This window comes from Haplochromis burtoni, unplaced genomic scaffold (genome assembly GCF_018398535.1).
Source record: "Haplochromis burtoni strain Fernald_Lab_line unplaced genomic scaffold, NCSU_Asbu1 Contig_231, whole genome shotgun sequence".
In the NCBI taxonomy this organism is placed as follows: Eukaryota; Metazoa; Chordata; class Actinopteri; order Cichliformes; family Cichlidae; genus Haplochromis; species Haplochromis burtoni.
Genome location: NW_024582592.1, coordinates 107,344 through 133,100, shown reverse-complemented (window position 1 = coordinate 133,100; position 25,757 = coordinate 107,344). Strand labels below are relative to the sequence as shown.

The 25,757-nt window shown below is 41.5% G+C and overlaps 2 protein-coding genes across 2 annotated transcripts in view; one reads left to right on the top strand and one right to left on the bottom strand.

Moving 5' to 3' along the window:
- Window positions 1-572: 572 nt before the first annotated feature.
- On the bottom strand, window positions 573-13,932 carry cdhr5a (cadherin-related family member 5a). Its single transcript, XM_014338641.2, has 14 exons — window positions 13,740-13,932; window positions 11,192-11,364; window positions 10,678-10,737; window positions 10,066-10,155; window positions 9,901-9,987; window positions 9,484-9,588; window positions 9,218-9,403; window positions 7,862-7,952; window positions 6,721-6,818; window positions 6,430-6,636; window positions 5,422-5,535; window positions 5,266-5,332; window positions 4,665-4,825; window positions 573-3,393 (listed from the first exon to the last, which is right to left on the bottom strand). Exons 1-14 carry the CDS (start codon window positions 13,828-13,830, stop codon window positions 2,812-2,814), a joined length of 2,112 nt encoding a protein of 703 aa, XP_014194127.1. The 5' UTR covers window positions 13,831-13,932; the 3' UTR covers window positions 573-2,811.
- Window positions 13,933-24,105: 10,173 nt separating this feature from the next.
- Window positions 24,106-25,757, top strand: part of LOC121815502 (D(4) dopamine receptor-like) — an 8,914-nt gene continuing 7,262 nt past the window's right edge. Inside the window, exon 1 of the mRNA XM_042226857.1 lies at window positions 24,106-24,941. Coding sequence (XP_042082791.1) covers window positions 24,693-24,941 — 249 coding nt within the window. The 5' untranslated portion in view covers window positions 24,106-24,692. The remainder of the gene's footprint in view (window positions 24,942-25,757) is intronic.

Sequence of the window (25,757 nt, the reverse complement as noted above, 5' to 3'; positions counted from 1 at the left end):
TTCTGGCTGTCTGACATAAATGATAGTGTCGATGGGATCTCCCTCCCACATCCAAGAGGTTTGCTGGGACAATGATGGAAGATGAGTTCTTTATTTGCAGTTTATGCATGAGAAACTACTTGATAAATTACATTTTACAGATGTAGCTTTGAGAGATATTTGCAGACAGTGAATGTTGGAATGTTCAGTTGTTCTTGATTGTGTCATTGCTTGACTGTTGTTGTCTCAGTCGGAGGTTTCGGCCAGTGTCTCCCATGCTGCGTCACGTTTATATTGCAAGGTAAGATGTCAAAGAGCCGCAGCCGAGAATTAACTGGACTTAGCCCAAAACTAGAATGAATGCATTTTAGTTTTGTAGCTCTAACGCCATCAAAGCTTCTATAGCTGCAAAATGAATGGTCTGTTTTATGATAATGATTATACATTCAAACTTATAGTTGCTGATGGATTCAATATGAATTCAGTCAATGAAGACAGAATGAATTACCAATGACATAAAAGGGTTTGTTGACTACCACTTATACCTCTGTATAAATGGTGCCTTTTAGAAAGTGGAGCCAGTCACTTTACGATAATGAAAATGGTTTATTAGTAATACTTTGTGATTTGCTTTTGTAGTTTGTACCATGATTTCTAATGCTAATGACAATATAACCTGAAGTGAATCTTATACCACCTGAAAGCCTGTTTATTTGTTGCCACATTTATACAGAAAGTGCATTTGTGGGTTGAGCAGCAGAGTTCAGTATGTGGGTTGTGCCCATGAAAAACTTGCTAAATCTTCTCTTCCAATGCCAAACAAATTATTCTGCTGACTGATGTTTGATGTTGTGTATCGAATTGGATGACTGAAGTGTGAAGAGACAAGACATATTTGCAATTTAGGAAGCAGGGGCCTCAGTAACATGTGGAAGCACCATACACAACCACAACAGCCGGTCACTTCCTTCTCATGCGGGTCATTAGCTTGGTCACCCACTGCTGTGGGATGAGATCGCATTCTTCAAGTTACATTTGTTGCAAGTCAGCCAATGTCAAATTGTTTTTCAGCATGAAAAACAAGTTGATCTCACAAGTGTTCAGTGGGGTTGAAGTCAGGACTGCAGGCAGGCCATCCTCAACAAATCCACTCAAATTCTGGAGGCAGTCTCTCTGTGATCTCGGAGGATAGAGTTAGCTACTTGGCTGTGGAGATAAGGGAATGCCAGCTGTTTCAGGATCTCATCTCGATATCTCTACATCCAATGATGACATTTTTCCAGTGAGGATAATACCGCCCCACAACATAACAACGCCTCCACCAAAAGCAGTCAGCATAGCATTCTCCATGCACAATTCGACCTAAGTGTTATAGGAAGAATCTGGACTCACTGCTGAATATAACTCTACATCTTCAGGTTCCAGTGCACAAGTTGCCAAAATCAACTCAAATAGGTCTGATGGTGAAGAGCAGATATTAAAGCCCTATGCAGCAGGAGATGCATTTCTGTATTTCTGTAGAAGACCACTTCCTACGTGCTGACAGGGCGAGGAAACAGTTTTCTTGCGGTGTCGTCTTCTTGGAACGCACACATAGCAGCTTTTCTTTGACATCCCCTGTTATATGGAACTTGGCCTTCAATTTGGAGATTGTACTTGGACTTACTCAAAATAATGCTGCAGCTTGGTTTTGCGGAACACCAGATAAGTTGCCCTATGGCATGGGTCCTATTCAGATCAGTCAAATGTGGCTTAAGTGACACTAACTGACCCTGGCAGCCGGGTCCATGGTGCTGCAGATCACCACCAACTGAGCACCTAGGGCAGCAGAAGCTCAAAACAAGAGTCAATAATAGAAAAGGCTGTTTGGCATTGGGAGAGAGGATTTGGCAAGTTTTTCTTGAGTGCACCCAATAAACTCAAATCTGCTGCACAACTCACAGAAGCAGTTTCCTAACAAATATGGCACCATTTGTTAGGAAATAAACAGGCTTTCTAAAGGTATAAGATTTACTTTACAACAAATACATTTGAAAACAAAAATGTGTCTTTTTTTGTGATAAGCTTAGTTAACAGTTTGAAAACTGAAGTTTTTGGCCTGTGGAGGTGGTGTTCCCTCACAAAAGTTCAGTGGGGCAAGAAACTCAAAGAGTCAGAACAGATTATTTGGATTGGCGGGTCCATATAGGAGGTTTCTATGAGTCCAAAGAGGGTCTGATGTTTTTTTAATGATGATGTCTTTAAAAAAGAAATTAATTTCTCAGGTAAACGTTGGAAAGGTTTCCTTAAAAACCTTTCCAATGTTTAGAAGGGGAAAACGTTGCTCTTTGATCACCTGTTCGGTGCTGTGTTGCTACATTTATATGCAAACTGTTACACACCGCACAGACTGTAAAGCATCGGATCTCAACCTCGCCTAGTGAAACACTGACTGCTCGTGTTTTTTGCCCCGCTGGACTTGAGGTCATGCTGGCACTGTGATCTCTACAATTCCTGTAATGGGGACTGTAATAGTCTAATGGGCACAATTATAAACCAAAAATGTGTTAGTGTTATTGGAAGACCTTATCTCATCTTTAATACTTGGCCCACACTGGTTCCAAGTGTATGTTTGGTATTCAGTTAATTCCGCTGGAACTGTAGTGTAGTATACTCACAGTAGAAGACAAATACTTCTGGATGCTTGAGTCAGTTCTTTGAGGTTGGGCAGTAGTCCACAGATGTTAAGCGTGCCATTGTCCACTGCTGAGATTTTGACTGTAGGCATCCAGGAAAGCAAACAGCATTCTGCTCAGTCCTTTCAGACTCCAGTTTGACCTCTGACCTCTACTGTCAGTGCTCCCGCTCCTGGCTTCCTTCCTGTTTTTCTGAACTAGCGTTCTCTGGGTACTGTTCATTGGTCTCCTGCCCATCATCAGCCTCTCTTAAAGGGGCTGCCGGGTCTCTGACAACACTTTCCATCTCTACCTCCCCCTCCAGCTCCTCCTCTGTCTCCTCCTCCACCCGGCCCACAGTGTCTGGGATGATCTCCACCTCAATGTCTGACGAATCTTCACTCTCCTTGAACCACACAGTCTTCTGGCCCTCCTTCCTCCGCTGCTTGGTCAGGATTGACCTTGCACCATATTCATCCTCATCTTCTCTGCCCCTCCTGGAGGGTCTCACTGAGGGACTCCCCTTAGGGATGTGGTTAGTATAGATGCCACATGAAGAACAGTGGTGGCTCCGCCTCTCTAGGGGTATGACGCGGCCCCGGGCCTGGGGGAAGGTGCTCCTTCTGGGGAGAACGTTGTTCCAGCGTCTGGCTCCCCGACGGCTCAGGTCCCCCTCATTCTGGAAGCCATCATTGGTGTACTGCAGGGAGTCTCTGTGGCCACTTCGGGGCTGGCCGGACTGCAAACATGGGCTCAGGCACTACAGTCAGGAGAGAGGTTCCTCATTAATAAAGCAGTTAATGCATGAGGTACTGCCATTGCACTACCTTCAGTCTGTCTCTGAAGTCTAAACAATGGAGGTGTCTATTTATACTTTATCATATAGCCAATAAAGGCTTCGAAGGCTTTCACTTGATCTATGAATAAGTGGGCCAAGCAGAAATGCAGTTTATCTAGTCTCCAATAATGAATTCCATGTTATCATATTACATATGTACAAAAATAACCACTATTTACTTTAATAGTGTAATGTGCAGTAACAATGTTACCACTTTTAAAAGCTTAGTTTCAGGCTGAGCCAAATTCTTTCTTTGTCACAGTCACAAATTATCCAAAATGTTTGTGTTTCAGTTTTGCTGAATGAAATCCTGGTATTTTATGAGAAACTACATATTCAGTTGAAACGACTGTACGGGTGGTTAATGAGTCAGCCAGTTTGCTAATGTCTGAAAACCAAACTCACTCTCATCTGAGAGGCAGGTGGTTCAAATCATTGTAAAAAAACCCAGAAGCCACTAAGTCATAGGATCTACACTGGCTACACCACCTGTTTTTTACCTTATCATTGACTGAGACACTGCCATCCAAGAAAGAAGATCCTGCTTCAACATCTTCAATCTTGACTAAAGTTTGTAACTGACTACACTGACAAAGAAAGTATGTTTTAGAGGGAAAATAGAGTTGTTTTACTGCAATTAGGAAAGGAGAGACCTGCAATGCAAAGAAAACTGTAACAACTGTTAAACATGGTGAAGGCAGCATCGGGCTCTGAGGCCAGTTTGCTGTCAGTAGAACTGGTATATTTTAGGTGGACTAGCACACAATTCATCAGCATAGCCTCAAACCATCTGTTGAAACTTACTTGAAACTCACATCACAAGCCTTTGAAATGTATTTGGACTTTTTTTAAAATCAGCTCCTATAGTAACCACTCCACCTGACAGTTAAATATCTGATGAAAATTATACCCAAAGCTTGTTGTCAAGGTTGATTCTTGCTAAGGGACATTTTTTACAGTATATGTATACTGCAAATGTTAACTTTGACACTTTGTTTACTTTAGAAAACAATAAATCATTTGTATGATGTGTGCTGTGAGATCAGAAAGAAGGAAAGACTGAAAGCCTGATATTGTCTGTTACACTCATTTACATGATGTCCAAGATGTAAAGCAGTGAGGAAGGATTAAAGATTTGTAAACTTATCATCTTTTCACCGGTTTAAAATATTTCCATTGCCAAACCGACTAACCTCACATAGTTTGTCCACACCCGTATTTCCCTTCCACAAGTGGGAAACTAAGAAGCCAATAACAATCAGGCAAAGGATCAGCAGAGCTGCCATGATCAAGCCCAGAAGCGCCATGTCACCTGGACGATAGCCGATGTTTGAGGGAGATGGGCTGGCTAAATCTGCACAGGAAGAAAAGCAAAGGACTTAAGGTTAAAGGAATGATTATTATTAAAGCTATGATTTCCTTTAACTTTGATTAAAAATGAACAATTAACACAGTGCCCATTTTGAATTTCACTGAAATGTTCAGGAGGAACCAAATGGGCTCCCAGCCTCAGTATGAAGTAATCTTTCTGGCTTACATTTGACTTTGTTTTACAATATTACAAATAAAGAATAACAGCAAGCCCTTTAATTTTGAAGAATAAACACAGTTTTGTGTTCCCTCCTTGAGAGGTAATAATATATCATATTTTAGGTTCATTTGAAATCATTAGTATAAAAACTGTTTTTTTTATAAAGATTTAGTAATGTTTTTAGTGATTTCGTTTTTACTGATATGACATGAAATTAGAAACAGGAGAAATAAGGTGAAAGTTTTTCCAGTCCGAAGTCTCACCAGGTATGACCTGAACTGAGAGGGCTGCAGTTCCAAACTCCCCTGTTGTCACATCCACTGCTCGGAGCTGCAGAAAGTAAAAGTTTAACAGCTTACAAAGTGTCAAGAACCAGGAAGTCTTTGCTCTCATTGTGCCATGACGTCTTAAAAATTCACCTGAAGAGCGAAGGACTCTGTCTTCACAACTCTTTTCAGTATCACGAAACCATCAGAGGTCACATTGACGTAGCTGCTGTACTGAACCTCGTATTTGACATCTGGATTCACACCCTGACAAAGATTTTATCTTGTTAGTTTAGCATTAGTTGTGCATTTAAAGCACAACTTAAGTGATTTAAGTGATTTCTAACCAGCAGGAGGTAGAAAATAATGACCAGCAACAGCTTGCACAATAAACGTAATTGTGATCGCGTACCTTTTTAACTGTACAGGGGTTAATCATCATTAACATGCAAAATAAACACCTGCACATTTTTACAAGTACTCTAGTACTCCTGTACATTTAAATCTGTATAATCTACTACACTAGAAACAGATTTAGTATGTTCTTCCTGTAAGCGGTTCTTTCAGCCAGGGTTAAATAAGAGCAAGAACTTTAAGTTATTCTTCTCTGTATGACTTTATCAGGCTCTGACATGGTTGTGGAGGAATTTTGCCCCACTTTTCTCTACTTGTTGTTTCAGGTCACTGAGGCTTTAATTTCACACAGTGCTCTTAAGGTCCTGCTGAATTCCAATCAGCTAAAAGTCCGGCCTGGAATGTGGCACTGCAACACCTCGATTCTTCCATGTTCAGCCATTCTGTTGTCCTGTTACATGACCTAGACTGTAGTCTAATATATAGCTGTTCTATTATTATTACACGCTTTATGCTTGGGATGAAATTACCGGCACTTTGGGTTAGCATCCACCTGAATGGCCCAGACCAGCAAAATGCCAAAACAAATGATTTCCTCGTAGCACGTGTACCTGACAGTCGGTCGGTCTCTACAACCCTTCCATGTGTAAATCAGCAGCATCCATAGCTGACCTTTTCAGTTAACTCAGTACGGTGCTACTAATGGTTTTGCTTATTGTAGCTACAAGCTGTCGAACCAGCCAAACGTCAGGGTTAGGCTTATAACATATACCATAATATTTAGCTTTGATTTCAAAGAGCGCTCACACTGGCGAAGTCTTCGTCCCGTGCTCGGACCCTGAAGGGTCGGTTGGTGTTTCGGTCTCGGAGGATCATGGTCTCAGGCACAGAGTTGCTATAGATAAATCCTTCATATCGCTCCCTTTCAAAACGAGGAGGACTCCTGCTCCTCTTCATCACATCAATGGTAACCTGTGTCACTGCAAACTGATCTCTGTTGGTCACCTGTGATGCCTGATAGTAAAACCAAATATCTAATTCCTGAAAATCTGTATTTTCTTTATATTATTTGACAAATGTGTATAATATTTGTTTTACCAGGATAGTGAGAGTTATTGGACCAACAATATCAGCAGCTTTGGTCATTGTGATGTTCCCCGTTTCTTCATCAATCTGAAATATATTTCCTTCGTTTCCTACAGATAAAGGAAAAAAACACATAAAGACAAATAAGAGCATTTTCTTTATGCTGCCCTACAAACCAGCAGAATAAGCTTACTTTATTATTTAACCACGACCTGAATCTGACTTATTGAAATTCGACCTCATTAACAGAATGGTGCCATGAGAGCGTGTACAAAAACAAACTAAGCAGCAGTGATTGCAAAGTGGGTGCAATCACTTGGTCGTTGCTAGCCTCTAAATGGCACCAGGTAACGATGATTTACTTATTTTTTTCTTCTGAGCTTCTTATATCACACGATTAGATGAACACTTAAAAATAAATGGAAAGGATTAAAAGCATTTTGATAACTACTTTTAGTAGTAGAGCCTTCAAACTTCTATCAGTTCAATTCAATTCAATTTTATTCATACAGCGCCAAATCACAACAACAGTCGCCTCAAGGTTCTTTATATTGTAAGGTAGACCCTACAATAATACATACAGATGATACCAAGTAAGACTGGTTTCTGAGTTTTACACAAGGCTAAGCATCAGGCTTTCAAATGAATTAAAAGTCTGTCTGGGTCTTTGGTTGATTAATAGGCTGGTGTGAAAAATTGCTGCCACACCGCCCCCTCGGCCTGTGCTTCGAGGTTTCTGGTAGTTAGAATGACTCGGGGGTGTTGATTCATTTAAACTAACATAATCATCCCGCTGCAACCAGGTTTCTGTAAGGCAGAGTAAATTGATTTGTTGATCAATTATTAAGTTTAATAATCCACATTTCACTGTTTTACTCTTTGGTTCAGATGTGGATGCTGTATTGTTCTTTCTTTGTGATTGTTTATGTTTAAGTTGTTTGTTGCTGGTTTTTAGTTTGTTTTTTGTCTGTTTGGAAGCTGACACAGTCTCTATGGAGATGGGTTTTGGGGGGGGGTAGCAGGAGGAGAGAAGCTGCAGAGAGGCGTGTAAGACTGTATCAGTCTGTCTATATGTGATAATCAGTTTAATAAGCACACCAAACTGAAACTGTTGAGTGTAAAACTCGGGTCCTCCAAAGGTTTTTTATCCGACCTCGTAATATTCTGTAGCTGATCTGCTCGCTCTTGTTCTTGTCTCCATCCTTGGCAAACACAGGTCCAGGTTCCAGCACCAGTGGGCCTTCCTGAAGGTGAAAATCAGTATGTATTCATTTCAATTCAATTCAATTCAATTAAATTTTATTTATATAGCGCCAAATCACAACAAAAGCCACCTCAAGGCGCTTCATAGATACAGAGAAAAACCCAAAAACCCAACAATCATATGACCCCCTATGAGCAAGCACTTTGGCGACAGTGGGAAGGAAAAACTCCCTTTTAACAGGAAGAAACCTCCAGCAGAACCAGGCTCAGGGAGGGGCGGGGCCATCTGCTGCGACCGGTTAGCTGTTATCGTGTGTCCTCCACACTGATTGATTTCACAAGTCATTACCGTTAATATTGCTATCACTGAATAAATACTGGCAAACACAAATTGTAAAAATCACCAAAATTTGCATCGTCCCCATGTCATTGGATCTCGTTGCAGGTTTTAGCCTGTAATGTTTGGCCCTACAGTGGAACCTGAGCAAGTGTCCTCCCTCACAGATAAACCAGTGCTGAGGTTTCCCTGAAAGGCTGAGATGTCATGATGCTGGTATCTTAGGATCACTATGATCACCAACACACGCAAGCACTGCTCTGATGATAATTTTATTACCCTGAGATTTTCTTTGCACACCTGTGTGGTGTTTTGGTGCCCAGCACAGAAGTGCACACCTGCCATGGTCTGTCAAATAAAGCAGCTCGAAGCTGATAGTTCTTATTTCACAGAAACTGTGTGACAGACTGCTGCCGCTGCAGTGATGAACATCAGAACGAACCCTCAGAGCTTCGATGGAAACATTTCTGAAAATGTTTAATCATTTACATTATTCACTCCCCAGATAACAAATGTATTTAAAACAGCATGAAGGTTATTGTGACCCTCAAATGTCTGTGCAGCGTACAGACTTAAGACACTTTGTCCTGTTTCCTGTGTATTTGATTTTTCTGTGTAGCAGCTAAAGTAACAGTGTTTGCCTGGATGTGCACACTCTTTGTCCAAAGTAGCACAGACTGGTATACATTTCATATAGTCGTAAAACTGTACTTGGTTAAATAAAGAATATGTTTTATACAGAAAACCAGTTTTTTAGATGATAAATGTGTTTTCATGACATCATATCAAATATGAACTTCCCCTGTATAATAAGGTTTTTAACCTTTTTTCTATATGAGCTAGAATAGCACGATGGCTCTTGCATAATTAAAATAAGGCCCAGAGATGTCAGCCGTGTGAGCGACTTCCTGTTCAGGTGAAGCGCATTTCTTTTCTTGCTGTGATGTAAACGCCAGAGTCAGACCCCACCTGTTTCTCTGTGAGGTTGACTTTGCCTCTGTAGCCGCTGCTCACACACAGTTTAGCATTTCCTAAGTTTGTCCTCGTGCATGGCTGAAACCACGGGGGCCGGTTGTCCACATCCTTCACACGCACTGTGATGGTGGCCACAGAGGTGAAGAAGGGCTTGTTGGAAGCTGAACCGTTGAACGTATCCTGTAAGAAGCAGACTTCAGACTGGTTTTTACAGAGCAAAGCAGAGCCTTGCTGGATGTTTTCATAAGTCATTACTGTACCTGCACGTGTAAGACCAGCGAGATCTTTTGTACAACATCGTAGTCCAGGACGGTTTTCACAAGAATCTTTGGAGTATTGATGTTTTCCAAGCGGAAATACTTGTCCTGAAGAAAACCGACAGAGACAGATCAGCTGATCTCACTTGAATTTTGTGGCCTGAAGCCTGAACAAAGGCTATGCTCAAAGGTCCATCAGAGGTTAGCAATTGAGGGAACCTTTACACTTTTCTTCCCATTGTTAATAATGAAGCTTTAGTCATAGACATAATTTTGTCCAAGAGAAGTTGATTCATGTGGAGCCTGGGCCTCACAGATCAGTGTGATGTAAACAAATAGCAGATGCATGTATTCCATTCATTCGTCTAAATGTGTCCGAACTTCATCATAGTCATTTGGACATAGTTTGTCTTGTCTTACTGTTGTTGTCTCCAAGCGATAATACAGCGGCTGTGAATCAACATCTGTGGCTTCTATCAGACCAATACTGGAGTTGACCGGAATGAGCTGCAGGACATAAAATGGTTCAAAGAGGAAACACAAACACATGTTGTTCTACAAGCATGAAAGAGCAGTGCAGCCCACCTCATTCACATCCAGCACATAGTGGTTCTGAGCAAAGTTGGGGGGGTTATCGTTCACGTTTTCAACCAAAACCTCGACGGACTCGTTCACCTTGAGGAGAGAGAAGCAGCTCAGCTTCAGTCAAACAGTGAGAACACAACAACACATCGAGGCACTACTCCTAACAACACAACGACACAACAGCACTCAAGCCTTATAAACATGCTCTGTGGGCGGAGTCAAACTAGGAGACAGATTTAGAGTGTGACACGCATTTTCTGTTTAACTTGTTATATAATAATGCAATATAATTTTTACATTTATAGACACAAGTCATTACTTACAGCAATGATAAACATTTTTAAAAAGTAAAAAAAAATTGTTCATTTCCATTTTTATATTCATCTAGTTTTTCTTGCCAAAGTCACACGGGGTCACTGGTGATGGGGCAAAAAGAGCCGGTGCAGCTCTGGAGCTGAAGAACCCTGACAGGTGGAGTCCCTTACATGAGAACATAATGTTGGCATTAGGCGTGTACAGGTGACCTGATGTCCTGACTTTCAGATTCATGTCCCCCAGACTCGGTTCATTTGCTGACTTCTGTCTGTTTTTAATGTGATGACTCTTACTCACAGATCTAGAGCCAGCTCTGCTGCACTTTATCCACACCATCAGAGTCGCGCTGGGCAATGACTAATAAAGAAACAAAAACAGATACATGGGACGCGCCTACTGCAGGAATATTCTGAAATATTATTAGCTGTAAAAGAATACAAATAAATGTTCATATTGATATCATTACAGCACATGCTCATATAACCTAGGTCAGGGTCGAACTCCAGGCCTCGAGGGTCGGTGTCCTGCAGGGTTTAGATCTCACCCTGGGTCAATACACCTGAATCAAATGATTAGTTCATTACCAGGCCTCTGGAACTTCAAGACATGCTGAGGATGTCATTTAGCCATTTGAATCCGCTGTGTTGGATCAAGGACACATCTAAAACCTGCAGGACACCGGCCGTCGACACCTGTGACCTAGGTAGTCCTGAAAACACTTTATAAACTTTCTGCATACCACATTCTAATATCCAATTCCAAAAACTGATCACATATCTCTTATATACATTATTTGTGTTCCATACATCACCTCATAGTCCAGGCCTTTCTTTACCATGAGGGCGTTTCCTTTCAGGTAGAATAAATCTTCAGGGTTCACCGTCACTGTCAGAGTCACATCACTGTTGGAGCTGATTTTGGCCACCTGGACGTCAGCCGTGTTGTTTTCTGACACTGGTATGGGGCCAGGGGGCACTGTGCAAACTGGGAGAGCATAGGTGACAGAAACATGTGCAGTGATTGAGGTTTTGCAGCAGCAAAATGATCAATGGCCTGTATTTGTATAGCACTTCACACAACCTGTCCTCCACACATTCACACACTGGTGATGGCAAGCTACATTGTAGCCCTGGGGCGCACTGACAGAGGCAAGGCTGCCAGACACTGGCGCCACCAGTAGGCAAAGGGTGAAGTGTCTTGCCCAAGGACACAACGACCGAGACTGTCCAAGCCAGGGCTCAAACTTGCAACCTTCCAATTACAAGGCGAACTCCCAACTCTTGAGCCACGATCGCCCAACACACAGAGAGAGCTCAGGAGGCTATGCTGTGGCTTCATCACTCCCTGCTAATGTGTCCCTGCTAAAGTCTGCAGATCACAGACACAGACGTGTATATGATACAGTCACCTGATGGACTTTACTCTAAAATAAATTAAGCTTTTGCCAGCACCCATTGTTTTCTGAGATGGTAAACCTCGGTTTATTTGCACTTTAATGTCAAAGGTTAATCAGTAACTCGTAGAATACAAGCACTTCCTCTTTGATCAGTTGCTCCTTTTATGAGTCACCACAGCAGCTCATCTGCCTCCATCATGTCTTAAATCCTCTTCTGTCCTCCTTCACTGCATCTTTTAACCTTCCCTGTGGTCTTCTTCTCTTTGCCTTCACCATCATTTGTCCACCATATCCACTATCCCTCCTCTGCACATGTAAAACCATCTTTGCTTCTTAAACTTTGTCTCCAGATTTCTGGACATTCCTCTTCAGCCACTCCACCCTGCCTGCACTCTTTTTCACCTCTCTCGAGCCACTAGTCGCAGCTTCACTTTTCAACCTTCCCTCTTATTCAGACACATGCATGTGTGTAGAATACACACATACACACACACACACGACTGGCTTGCACACCGGGGCTTAGGATTGTGTTTTGTTTAAGCCACATGCTAAAATATGCACATTTTCAGAAAATATAGAACATTTTCTTACTTGTGTTATTCGTTTAAGGCCTGATAGTTTTTCTGTGAAAACCTTTTATATCTGGGTGGTCCATATTTGTTAAAATTCCCCACAAAAGCGGCAGACATCAACCTCATCCTAAACTTATAGATGCCACTGATGAGCTTGTGGATGTTAAGAGGTTAAATTACAGGAAATACTTCTAGTAATGACGATTCTGAACATTTAGAAGTATTGAGATGTAAACATAGTTCTAAATACAGTAAATATAGAAATATTAAAACCCCAGTTCTGAAAAGGCTGGAGCACTGTGAAAACGTCCTAACGTTAGCTCGTTTACTCGGTAACAGTTTCAGAGATCATTGTCTGCTGTCTGCTCTCTTCAAGCCGGGACAAAGCCTTGCATGTTTCAGCAACACAATGCTAAACCTCGTACTGTAGCTATTATAATAGCATGGCATTGCAGTAGAAGAGTCTGAAGTGGCCCGCTTGCAGTTCAGACCTTTCACCAACTGAAAACCTCCGTCCCAAAAGTTCAGCAGTTCATATCCTAATTTCCTCACGTTTCAGGAACAGCGTTAAAAGAAGAGGAGATGCTGCACAGAGACAAACATAGCCCGGGCCCACAGGTTTTGTGACATGTTGCTGTCATAAAATTCAAATTTACCTTTTTTTACATTTTGTCATTTGAAACATTTGCTTTTCTCTGTTCTACTGTGAATGATGTATTGGTCTCTGAGATTTGTAAATCATTACATTCTGTTTTTATTTATCTGTAACTCACACAGCATCCAAGCTTTTTGGGATAAAAATCTTAAATCAATGTAAAAACTGAGAAAAAATGTTTTACATTAACCCTAGGGATCTAAATGTTCACAGCTACATTTAGCTCCTGTGATGGTTCACATCATACTGTGATAATACGATCTGTGAACAAAACAATGTTATTACCAAAAATAGTGGTTAGTTACATCAGGAACTGTACAGCATGTACAAAATATATCTAACAAATGAAATCAGTCCTGAGCATGGCATTGGTTGGTTTCCACCTTAAGGTTCGCCCATGATGTGACCGTATCACTTGGCCTAAGGATTTGTGTGCCTGGCACTTTGATCATATATTATTCCTGAACTCTTCCTTCTCTTTAGTTTTGAGATTTTTTTTCAACATACGGCACAAAAACACAGTTAGCCGGACCCCTTCAGGCCTCTCAATAAAGAAACAAGAAAATATGCACTTCTCTTTTTTAGGTGTGAGTTTGAGAGGACACAAAAAGGGTGACGATCTCTTCTTCAAGGATGAAAAACTGCCCCCACACACATTCTGTCCACAGATTATCATCCACAGGTCCTCATCCAGCCCCACATCACCGCCCTTCACAGAAAACAAAGCTCCACTCACTTCTTTGAGCCAGACAAAGGTTATAAAGGCAGACTGCAATGAAGCATCCAAGGACAACGTCTACAGGTTTGCGCTTCGATTTCAGTTCCATGTCCTGATTTCAGCAGCAGCAACAAATGAAGTCCCGAGGAGGATGAGGAGCCCCGTGGTACCAGCTGGTACTTGTCAGCATAATGCCCCGTTTGTGCTGCTCCGAGAGTGGGAGTAGACTACAGTCGCAATGTTTGTGACTTCATCTTACGGGCACATATTGCATTAAGCGCCTGCCAGCAGAGGACTCGCAGCCTCCCACTAAAATACTTGCATCTCTTTTAGCTGGACTGGTCATTCTGTACTGGTGCCCCTGTTTTTTTCTGGGAGAAATCCAGCAGAGGAAACTGGAAACTTTTCTCATGCATTGATATATTTTAGGTAGACAGCCCTTTCAATTTGCTTCTTTGTATGACTCACTAGTGATGACATACTAAATATACATGCATATAGTTACATAGTATTCTGCATATACACACACACACACACACAGTATTATGCACATCTTTTAGGGATTACGTGGGGAGTAAGGAGGTTAGTTACAGGAGAAGTTGCATCTTGGAGAACTTGAACTTTCAGACCTTCTCTGCACACTCACTGCAGTCTCTATGATGAGTCCTGAGTCAGAGCTCAAGGCTCTGAGAAGCCAAGCCATCTGCTTGAGGGCCGCTTAAAACGGTTCCTCAAGAACCTGCCTGAGTGTTCAGACTCTTTAGGTGGTAGCCATACCATGTAAAGCAGAAATGTGGTTGGTCCAGATGCCCATGGCAGTGGACCTTGTACCAGATTGTTTAATGCAATCTTGGAGATTAGGAAGATGCCAGAGCAACGGAGAAGTTTACTGGTATCGATTTTAATTCATTAGCCTGTCGTTAGTTTTTGGCACAAACCTGGGATGGCTAAGCATCCTTAGGCCAGATACTTAAACCCAAGTTCATCGGAGTAAAGCACTTAGATGAAGAAAAAAGTGCTCATATGACAGAGTGTGAATGAGGCATGTTGTATAAAAAAGTGCTTTGTAAGAATCCGTCCATTTGCCACATGAAGAACGCGGCTGCTGTCTAGAGCTGTAGTACCTACAGAGGATAAAGCTGATGAGCTATACGATGACGCTATGGGAAAGAATTGTTTATGTTGGCTGAGAGGTGATGATGACAGTCCCAAGAAAGAGCATTTCAGATGTGATGTTCGCTTTGGGTTGTAGGAGGAGTTGCAGTGTCTTTGTGGATCTGGAGAAAGCCTTTTATAGAGTACCAAGAAAACAACTGTTGTACTGCTGGCAGTATGTATGTGAGACTGGTGCGGGACATCTATGAAAACATCTAAACAGTAGTGAAGTGTCCGGCAGGAGTAACAGATGGGTTCAAGATGGGAGTGGGATTATATCAGGAACCCTCTCTGAGCCTATAATGAACACTAACGCAGGCAAACAGGAAAGAATCGTTTTTACTACTACAGGAGTTGTTTGACTCCTCTTGCAGTCATTGTTCAGTCAAACTCAAAGGTGGGGCTTCTTTTTCAGTGTGACCAGCAGACTAGTTTTCATTTATCACCACTGTCAGTATTGAATAACTGGATTTTAACATTTATAAGGTGGAACTATTATGCTTTTCCTTATTTTGTGCCATACTCTCCCAGTGGTGGGGGTCTACACTTAAAATGAGCAGTAATTCATATAATGAGGCCACGTGAGCCCACGTTGAACTCTGTGAGCAAAAAACTCAGGCTGCAGGCTACACTAAATACTCAGTCAGCTTTGGTTCTGAATAATATCCATGTACTGTGTCTGCCACAGCACGTAGTCTGAAAAATGATCTACAGTCCTAGTTCCTACAAAAGTCTTGAATGTAAGAGACAAAGTAAGAAAAAACACAACATTTATACAAAAGTTTTGAAAATGAAAACAAAAAACAGAAATGTTTCTGTGTCCTCTGCTTCCTGTCTCATCCCTCACATGATGACAATGACAGAAAGTTACACTGGCACAAAGTGGGACACACAATGGCCTCACATGTGGACAAAGCAGCACTGTGCACACACTAGGCTGTAGTACATCGCACAAATACCCTCCCCGCATCTGTGTGGGAACAACAAGCTCAGAGTGTCATGATGTCACACAAAGCTCATACATTGTGCCTCCATGCAGAAATGCTTCTCACCAACACAGGCAGCTCATCAGTCTGTAAACATTATATATATATATGTATACATATATGTATATATACACACGTGTGTGTGTAGATATGAAGGAGGATTCTTTTTTCCTTGGTTCTCATGAAGATATATATACAACCAAAATATCACTGAAGTTAATAAGTGCTAATTGAATGATGTAATTCCTCTTATGTCCACCAGGAGGAGCCTGAGATCCTCAGTTTAGACTGAAACTAAAATATTTTTTGGCCTTTTCATTGCATCTACACTCTCAGCTGATGTGCTCCGGAGCTTTTAGAAGAATCTCACGGTCTTTCTCAGTAAGACATAGTGAGAAAGATTTGCTACACATACAGTGATAACAAAGTATAGCAGAGACAAATTGTATACAACTGTGTCATACTAACAAGCTTTATTGAAGTGTTTATACACAAGTTACAGAAATTCCACAGACATTAGAATTGTAGCATAAAGTAGTTATTAATGAGTTATAGCAAGCTTTCACACCTTTTATAAATTCTGTACAGGTGTGTGATGTTAAAGCATTTCCTGTTTTTCTACTGACACATTCATATATACAAACCCTGCCATATTAACTTATATTGGCACAATGACAGTGATCAGTCAAATTATTAACTGACGCTGACAGGTTACGATAGGCTGTAATCATCACACCTTGACAGATGAAAGAAAAGCAGATTCAACATCTTCACAGAAAAGTCTTTTCAAATGACTTCAAATAGACAAAGACGAAAGAGGAACAAATGAGTTCAGTGATTTCTAACACAATTTTAAAGAGACACAAAACATGTGTGTCTTGGAAGACACTGAGGAAACAAAGCAAAGCTACAATGAAATGCAAAGCACCTTAGATAAAATGACTACAAATGATATAAAACATCAAAGGAAAGACGCACAATGATGACAAAGAGATGTACAGCAGACAAACTTACACAACATCTTACACACTCAATGTTCTGGGAGAATTAGTAAAGCTGTGTGAGGATAGGTTCCAATTAGCACATCAAAAAGATGCAACAAATAAACACGCAAACAAAAACAACTTCCCAAAGACATAAAAGCATTTCAAACAGACACAGAACAACTTCAAAGAGACCCCCAATAACTTCAGATACACGAAAGATTACTTCAAAAAACCCCAAATGGCCACAAAAAGCATCTTCAGTGCAAAGCTCTGAAGGGCCTCTATAATATCTGTGTCCATAGGTCCGTTTCCTTTCATCTGTCCATGTGGACAGTATGTACAGCAGGAAGGAAAATAAACCAACAGATTTGTTTGACCACCACTGTCATGCCGAGGTGGGTGACTTAACTCTAACATGTTACACTAACTGGATACTCAACATTGAAAATGAATATGTATAATAAAAATGTATGAAAGGCAGTATGTCAAGTTGTATCTTATATAACAACAAACCTGACGTGAGTTATAGGTAATAATTTGAGCTGTGTTTGGTGATGTAACTGTTACTCAGCGTCGGGGAGGGGTTAACAGAGGAAGTAATCTCATTAGAGACCTACTTAATGGAATTCTTATTCTATTAAGCTGGAGCTGTGTCTTTAAGCCTTGTGATGGATAGTACAGCTGTTTCATAGTTTTTTCTCATTGAGAAAAAGTTTTACTGCCTAGTTTAGAATGAATTGTTTTGTTGGGGTTTTCCTTTTTCAATTTCCAAACTAAACTGGATAGAACTTCATCTTTGGCTCTCTTCCACAGTGTGCTATTTTATCCTGTCTCCCTCCCCTTATTCCCAACCAATCATGACAGCCTGGTTCTGCTGGATGTTTCTTCCTGTTATGAAGGAGTTTTTCCTTCCCACTGTCACTTTTTCGTAGGGGATCGTCTGATCGTCTTGTATTATTGTCAAATCTTTACCTTTATATATAAAGCATCTTGAGACAACAAACCACATGAAATTTTCAAGACTGAAAAACAAATTCAACACCTGCTAAAATCAAACACTGAGAATCATGTTTGTTCACTATAATCGGTAACATAATGATGTCACACTATTAAGCATCATTAAAATATTAGCAAGTGCTTAATCCATTATTTATATATCATTACGCCTTCGCAGTATATGGGAATTTTTGATCCTTCTTGTAAAAGTCCAGTTGTCACATCAGACACTGATGTTGAACCGGAATATTGGTCTGGCTCAGAGATCTCCTCTTTTTCATCCCAAAGGTGTTCTGTCACTTTGAGCTCAGTCAAGTTCTTCCACATCAGACTCACTCATCCATGTCTGTTTGGACCTTACTTTGAGTACTTATGCACAGTCATGTTGGAACAGGAAGGGACATCACCAAACTCTTCGCACAAAATTGGGAGCATGAAAATATTCAAAATGTCTTGGCGTGCTGAGGCATGAAGTGTTCCTGTCACTGGAACAAAGGGACCGAGCCCAACAGCCCCACACCATAATCCCCCTCTACAAAACTTTGCATAGTAGAGTTAGACACGTAGCGAAGCGTGATTCATCACTCCAGAGAACAAGTCTCCATTGCTCTAGAGTCCAGCGGCGGCGTGCCTTACACCACTGCATTATATGCTTTGCATTGCAATTGGTGATGTGAGGCTTTGATGCAGCTGGCCATGGAAACCCATTCCAGGAAGCTCTCTACTGATAATTCATGAGCTAATCTGAAGGCTACCAGAAGTTTGGAGGTCTGTAGTGATGAAGTCTACAGAAAGTTAGTGAACTCTACACAATATGTGCCTAAGCACCCTGATTTTACCAGGCTGCGTTGCTGTTGTTCCCAATCATTTCCACTCTGTGGAATATTTAGTGGTAAGAAAATTTCACAGTTGGAGTTGGTCCACAGCTGGCCAAAGGAGGAGATAGAAGCCACTGACATCAAGACCAGGAAGCTCCTGACCATGCATGGAGGGTTTCACCTCAAGTCCAGCACTTCCTTCCTTCCGCATACTAAGCGGAAGCAAGGAGGCCGGGGACTGGTGAGTTCCTGTCCAGGATGAGGCAACAACCATCCACGAATACCTCAGGAAGACCGCCCCAACCGACCGCGTGCTCAGCACATAACAGCAGGGTGCAAGATGCTAGCAGGCAGGGCATACATGGAACGCCATAACCAAGTGGCCGGCATAGTGTACAGGAACATCTGTGCCGAGTATGGCAGGGAGGTCCCGAGGTCAAAATAGGAGACGCCCCCAAGGGTGGTGGAGAATGACCGAGCTAAGATCCTGTGGGACTTCCAGATACAGACGGACAAAATGGTGATGGCTAGTGCTGGAAATAGTGGTGGTAGACAAACAGAAGAAGACGTGATCGATGTCGCGATACCGAATGACAGCAACATCAGGAAGAAGGAACACGAGAAGCTGGAGAAATACAAAGGGCTCAGAGAAGAGCTGGAGAAGATGTGGAGGGTGGAGGTAACAGTGGTCCCAGTGGTAATCGGAGTGCTCGGTGCCATGTCTAAAACTGTTCCATCTCCAACTCTCTCAGTTACTGCTTACAGCCTGTAGACTGACTTCTGTGTGACAGGTGCAGGCTAAATTTTTTAAAAGAAGTCACCATGGTTGCCGGTGCCTTGGTGTTAGTTTAGGTTGGTATACCGTAAATGAAATTCACTATTCACTAATGTTAACATTTTCTGTGATTTTCTCTGGTAACATCACAAAGTAACCATCGCCAGGCTATGACCAAATTCAGGGGCTGCATCCTGGACATTTATACAAATTAGGGCTGGGCGATATGGCCTAAAATCCATATCACGATATAATTTGAAGCATGTGCGGTAACGATATATATCACGATATATATTCTTTTCTTCTGTATAACGTATTTTCCACACAAAAAATACTAAACAGCAGTGGCGTTTGCAGGGTTACTGAAGTTGGATTACCTGGTATATAATGATGTGCTACATGATTGCTAGCGACACAGCTATGTTAGCATAACATTAGCACAGTGAAGCTGGAAGATGAACGCCAACTTTTTTTTCCACTCATTAAAAGTTAACGTGAGGGATTCTGGTGGTCAGGGACAAATGCAATCACATAGCAGGATGCTATACACGGGCCAAACTTCAGTCAGGAGAACAACTGAGATTATTCATCCACAATACGAGGTTAGTTATTAATATACTGCAACAACATGGGAATAGAGCAGCTGCGAGAGAATTCAACATTAATGAATCAATGTTACGGAAGTCAAAAGTGCTTCATCTCTTTGCTATGACTGTCGCCCACCATAATTTGCAGATGATAATGGTTTTAGCCGCCGCTATGCTTTGACCAAAACAGGCGCAGCTTGATGACATCATCAACATGCGCTATCGGATATAGTCAAAATCTCTATCGTTGGCCAAATTTATATCGTTTCTATCGTATATCGTTTCTATCGCCCACCCCTAATACAAATGTAAAAACATTTTAACAAATGTTAAAATAATGAAGAATCTTAAAACATTCAATTTGGCTACATTTTCAGGTCCTCCGTGCTTTCAAAGTCTTTCTGTCCACTGGCCAAATGTTTGGTGTAGAGGTCTGAGCACTCCTCACTGCACTGCCAGCATACACTATGCTGTTAAACTTGTGTTTTGTAGTTTTGTCCTTGGAATGAACCAGTTTTTGTCTGAGGATCTGTCTGGGTTAGAAGTGCACTGTCATGTTTGGAGAAAACTCTCCTGAGTCTCTGACAAACCTGCTACATAAGGGATGACAGTGTTGTAAATGGTATATGGACTGGTTCTTATATAGCGCTACTCTTTACACAACTTGTGCATTCACCCATTCACACCAGCACATTGTTCTAAGTGCTTTCTAAGTAGCATTCACACACATTCATACTCCAATGCATACTCCAAAACATCACTGCTCTCGAGAAGATCTGCATGGAGGAATGGGCCAAAATACCAGCTACTGTGTGTGCAAACCTGGTAAAGACCTATAGTAAACGTTTGACCTCTGTTATTGCCAACAAAGGTTATGTTACAAAGTATTGAGTTGTATTTTTGTTATTGACCAAATAATTATTTTCCACCCTAATTTACGAATAAATTCTTTACAAATCCTACCATGTGGATTCATGGATTTTTTTTTCACATTCTGTCTCTCACAGTTGAAGTGTACCTCTGGTGCAAATCACTGACCTCTGTCATCATTTTAAGTGGGGGAACTTGCACAGTCGGTGGCTGACTAAATACTTTTTTGCCCCACTGTAATTATATTGATTATTACTATCTTTGCCAAAGATGGACCACATTCCTGTAGAACGTGTTTGCAATGGTTTTAGCAATAGTCACAAATAACAGGGAAATGCATACATTTGTGTCAGATAAATTTGTGTCGAGCTGGTGGGTAGCAGACGTCTCCGAAAACATCGGAGCACTTTTGCAAATATGTGATGTCTTGATAAACCGAGCAGATATTTGAAGTTTACACAGCTACATTCTCGCCTGAAAATATCTTAAAAGTTTATTTTGTGACCCAGAAAGAGTAGTAAGAGTAATATTAAAACTAAGTAGCTGCCGCCATTGTTGGAAACCGAAATTGGCTGGACTATGAATTCTGGGATATGGTGGGCCACAAAGGACGCACCCCACCCATCCTTCAAATCTGGGGAAAAGGAGGACGCTAGTGCTGCGCGAATCATGAACGAATCGTTCAATACTCGAGAATCACTTTACTGACTCATGAATCATGAACGAATCACTCAGGACTCACTCACCCCCTCCCTCCTGGCTCACAGCTTCTTCTTCTGAGCGACCGAATGAACTATCATCATTACAAATCGTGTTTCTCTATGTGTAAATTTGATTTAGTGATAGTCGAGTGTGTTTATGCTTGTCTGTGCGGAGAGGATTGTTGGAATAGTGATGATGATGTCCACTATCACTGTCAATTGTCAGTAAACACTTAATCTGGCTGATGAATCTTCACGTGACACATTACTAAGTCAGTATTATTAACTCTGTAATTAGGCGCCATTCTTCTTATTTTACGTCGCTGTTGTTCAATCGGGGGAATTGAATTGTTCTCCGTTGAGGAGAAAAGCGTGATTTTGTTTGTATACGGAGGTATCCATTGTTTAAATGTCCCAGGCAGTCGAAAAAGAGGTGTCGAGAGGTGCTAACTGGGCGCTAACTGTGTCTCTTCAAATATATTAACTGTCGCAATGTTGGTAAAGAGAAGAAGTGACGTAAGATTTGCACACGCGTGGTACCGATTGGGTTTCCAGTACAGATCGGGTAGTGACCAATAACTGTAGAAAACAGTCTTTGGTAGCGACACAGCTGTCGACAGCCTTCGTCGCCTGGCTGTGACATAATCGGCCTACAAATGCGGCCTCCGCAGGATGCAGCCGATGTTTTGGGACACAGCTACAGTCTTTGGTAGCGACACAGCTGTCGAATTGGGACAGCCTTCGTTGCGTCGCTGTGACGTAATCTGCCCTGAAATGTGGCCTCCATCGTCACAGGATGATGCAGGACCTGAATTGGGACCAAGTCATTGACTGAGACATAGCATAAGTAATTTCTTCTTCGTCTTCTTCTGTTTTCCTGGCAGTTGGCAACCCATTGAATTACAGCAGGTAGTTGTGCTGCCCTCTAGTGGAAGAGAATATAATTGTGCTGCCCGTTACTAATCAGGTGGAAGCAGATAGTCTTCCATGGCACACCTTTGTGCCACACCACAGTGGTTTGGAAACACTGCCTTAAGCAGCCACATGTAGCAAAGGCCTTCTGCTGCTGGCTGGAACTGTTCATCACTGCAGTAGTGAATACACTACAGAGTAATTTACAGGGCCTGGTTCATCATTCATGAATATCATGTAACCCCAGCAAGATAATACCACCTATCAAAGTATCCAAAGAAATGTCCAGGAAACTTTAAGTGAAATGCTGTTACTGACCTGGTCATCTGCAGTGTCCACATCAGTGAATAGAAGACACACCAGGTGTTATCTCAGTGAGTCAGTGTGTGATTTTACCAACAGCGATCACAGGATTTCCCATTTTGGCATAATTCAGTTCTACTTCCTCACTCTAACTTCAAAGATGGGAGCGCTACCCTTGAAGAGCAGCAGTGGAAAACTTTTAATTATGAGACTTTAATTAAAGTATGGAATAGAGTATTCCTCTACTGATGCGTTTCCAGGACTTTCAGTTTCAATCTGAGAAACAGAAAATTCCTGAGAGCAGATAGTCTTTGAAGGCGGTGATGCAGGCAGCACTTCATTACACATGACTCTGAAGCTCATTCTGCTTCTCAGACTCTAGCAGAATGACTTCGGCATCAGTTCCAGTATCATGATAACTGCTCATCGGGGCATATCCAATCAGTCATTCAGATATATGTCAGTCACCATATTCCTGAAATGTGTATTCAAGCATGAAAAATAGCAGAAAGAATGCCCAGCAATGGCATTAGATATGTGCAGATATCAGTAATGGCAGCCTTCATGGTTCAAGCGCCATATTATCCACTAACAACGCTAACATTTACAGAACTCAGCAGAGCCGCCACTGCTAAAATTAGTTTTCTGAAGCCTTTATTTTCATTTGCTCATTTCTAAGCCACATATTTGATCATCAACACACGAAACAAGTAAAATCCAACACTGCCAAAATGCCCATTAAGTACTTGAAATGCTCATCATGTGATGACCGCCATGTGATACCCGGTTAAACCCAATTATATGACTTTAAATATAGTGCCAATATAGAGGCTTTTTTTTGAGATGAAGAAGAAAATTATGAAAAAATAGGAGACTGTTGTTGATGTGAAACTAAAAGAAGCAGCTGAGATAAAAACCATAAACAGTGTAAAAGATAGATGCAACTATCTTCACATTACCCATTTGTTTCTCATGTTGCAACCACATGTAGCACACTAGTGGCTCTATCTTATATATGTTGTACTTCATTTACCATAAATAAATGTTAAAACTGAGATTATTATTGTTAATAATATTTTGAAATTTGATCCAGATTTGAGCAAAGTTGGGACAGGGGGTTACAGAGCATACACCTGTGTAGCATGTTTGGGTTATAACTGCAGCTTATTACAGCAAGTGTAGAGCGGAGCTTATATGAGCGCAGTTTGTGTTTCACCACTTTGGTCTCACTTGTTGCTGACGTTTTCCTCCTCTTCCTGATTGGCTAGCTTCAAAACTACTTGAATACTTTTAGAAAAAAGATCGAGTTCAAATATGTGTTTAAAATATGTCTCATTGTTACTCAGTGTAGCAGAAAATAATCGTTCCGATTATATAAACAATTAACGAATGACTTCATGTAAAGTCTTTCCCATGTACTGATATTCAGAGCTGCAGTTTAGTGTAAGAAGTCTACATATGTGAGGAACAGCTGATTTCCACACTGTTTGCTGTCTCGGTCGAACCTGATTTGCCAACCTGCTGAGGCTGTTAACACATAAGCAGATTTATCCGGTTAAGCCGTTGCCTTCTGATTCGTCCACTTTGCACAGCTACCCCTTCAGTAGCGAGCAATTATCAGAGAATCCACATTTGACAGCCGGTCAAATTTGAAGAAATGGTTCCGAAGGGCTGGTAACGTGGTTACATCGAGCGGTGTGGCTTTGCGCATCGGTTTCAGTGCGCACACTGGATGCGCGTCCACGGAGAACAACTTAGCCCGACTTCATCTGGAAACCTTCTGCTTTCCTTAACGGCTTATAGATGAAAACTACCCTGGAGGAAACTCTTCGTAGGACAAGGAGCCCGTCAGTCTGCGGCGCACGGCGCAACACCGGCGACCATGTCGGACAACTTCACGGATTTTAACAACGACACCCTGCCGGCGGCCGCCGTCACACATTTAAACTTCCCAGCTCTCATTTTCGGGATTTTCTTGATCATCGTCGTCACCTGTGGAAATGTGCTCGTGTGTATAAGCGTTTACTTGGAGAAAGCTTTAAAAACCACTACAAACTACTTTATAGTGAGTCTGGCATTTGCAGACCTGCTGCTGGCGGTGCTGGTTCTCCCTCTCTTCGTTTACGCAGAGGTAAGAGCCGTATTACCCAACAGGCTTATCAGGTCAGCATTTAGTACAGCATGCGTGCAGATGAGTCTGACTGTGACTCGAAGAAAGCGTCAGACAGAAGATAAGCAGGTATCTCTACATCTCCTGCAGTTCAGATGCAACATTAACCAAGAGGAAATGAAAAAAGATATAAAGACTGAAGGCCGCACAGTGTGGCTTCAAGACTTCACAAAATCCAAGGTGCCCATAAGAACTGGAGGCCTGGAGACTATAGACGTAATAGACGTAACCGAGACGTACAAACCACTGTGCAAAAATAGCAAAACTGGGGGAAAAACACATGCTTGCTACTAAAAACAGTAAAATGCAAACTTTAGACTCCAAACCCATCTAAAATACCCTTAACCTCATAAGACCCGAACTCTTCCACAGCATGCATTTTTAATTTCTCTTTGCTATTTGGGCTGATTGGGACCTGATGAATGTAAAAACAAAGAATTTTTTTTGTTATTTTATCTGATTTTTGTTTCTGAGAAAAATGAGAGCCACATATGAGGACATCGGTTTTAAATTTCAATAGAACAGTGTCAGTAAAACGTCCTCGTTAGTGGACATCAGGCCCTTGTAGAGCAAAATTTAGTATTTTGGTCTAGACATCCCAAAATGTGATGTCCACATATGTGGATGTCAGGAGGTTAAAGAAAAGAGCATGGAAACACAGAAAATAACAACTCCAAATATATGGTAAATGGCCTGTATTTATATAGCGCTTTACTAGTCCCTAAGGACCCCAAAGCGCTTTACACATCCAGTCATCCACACATTCACACACTGGTG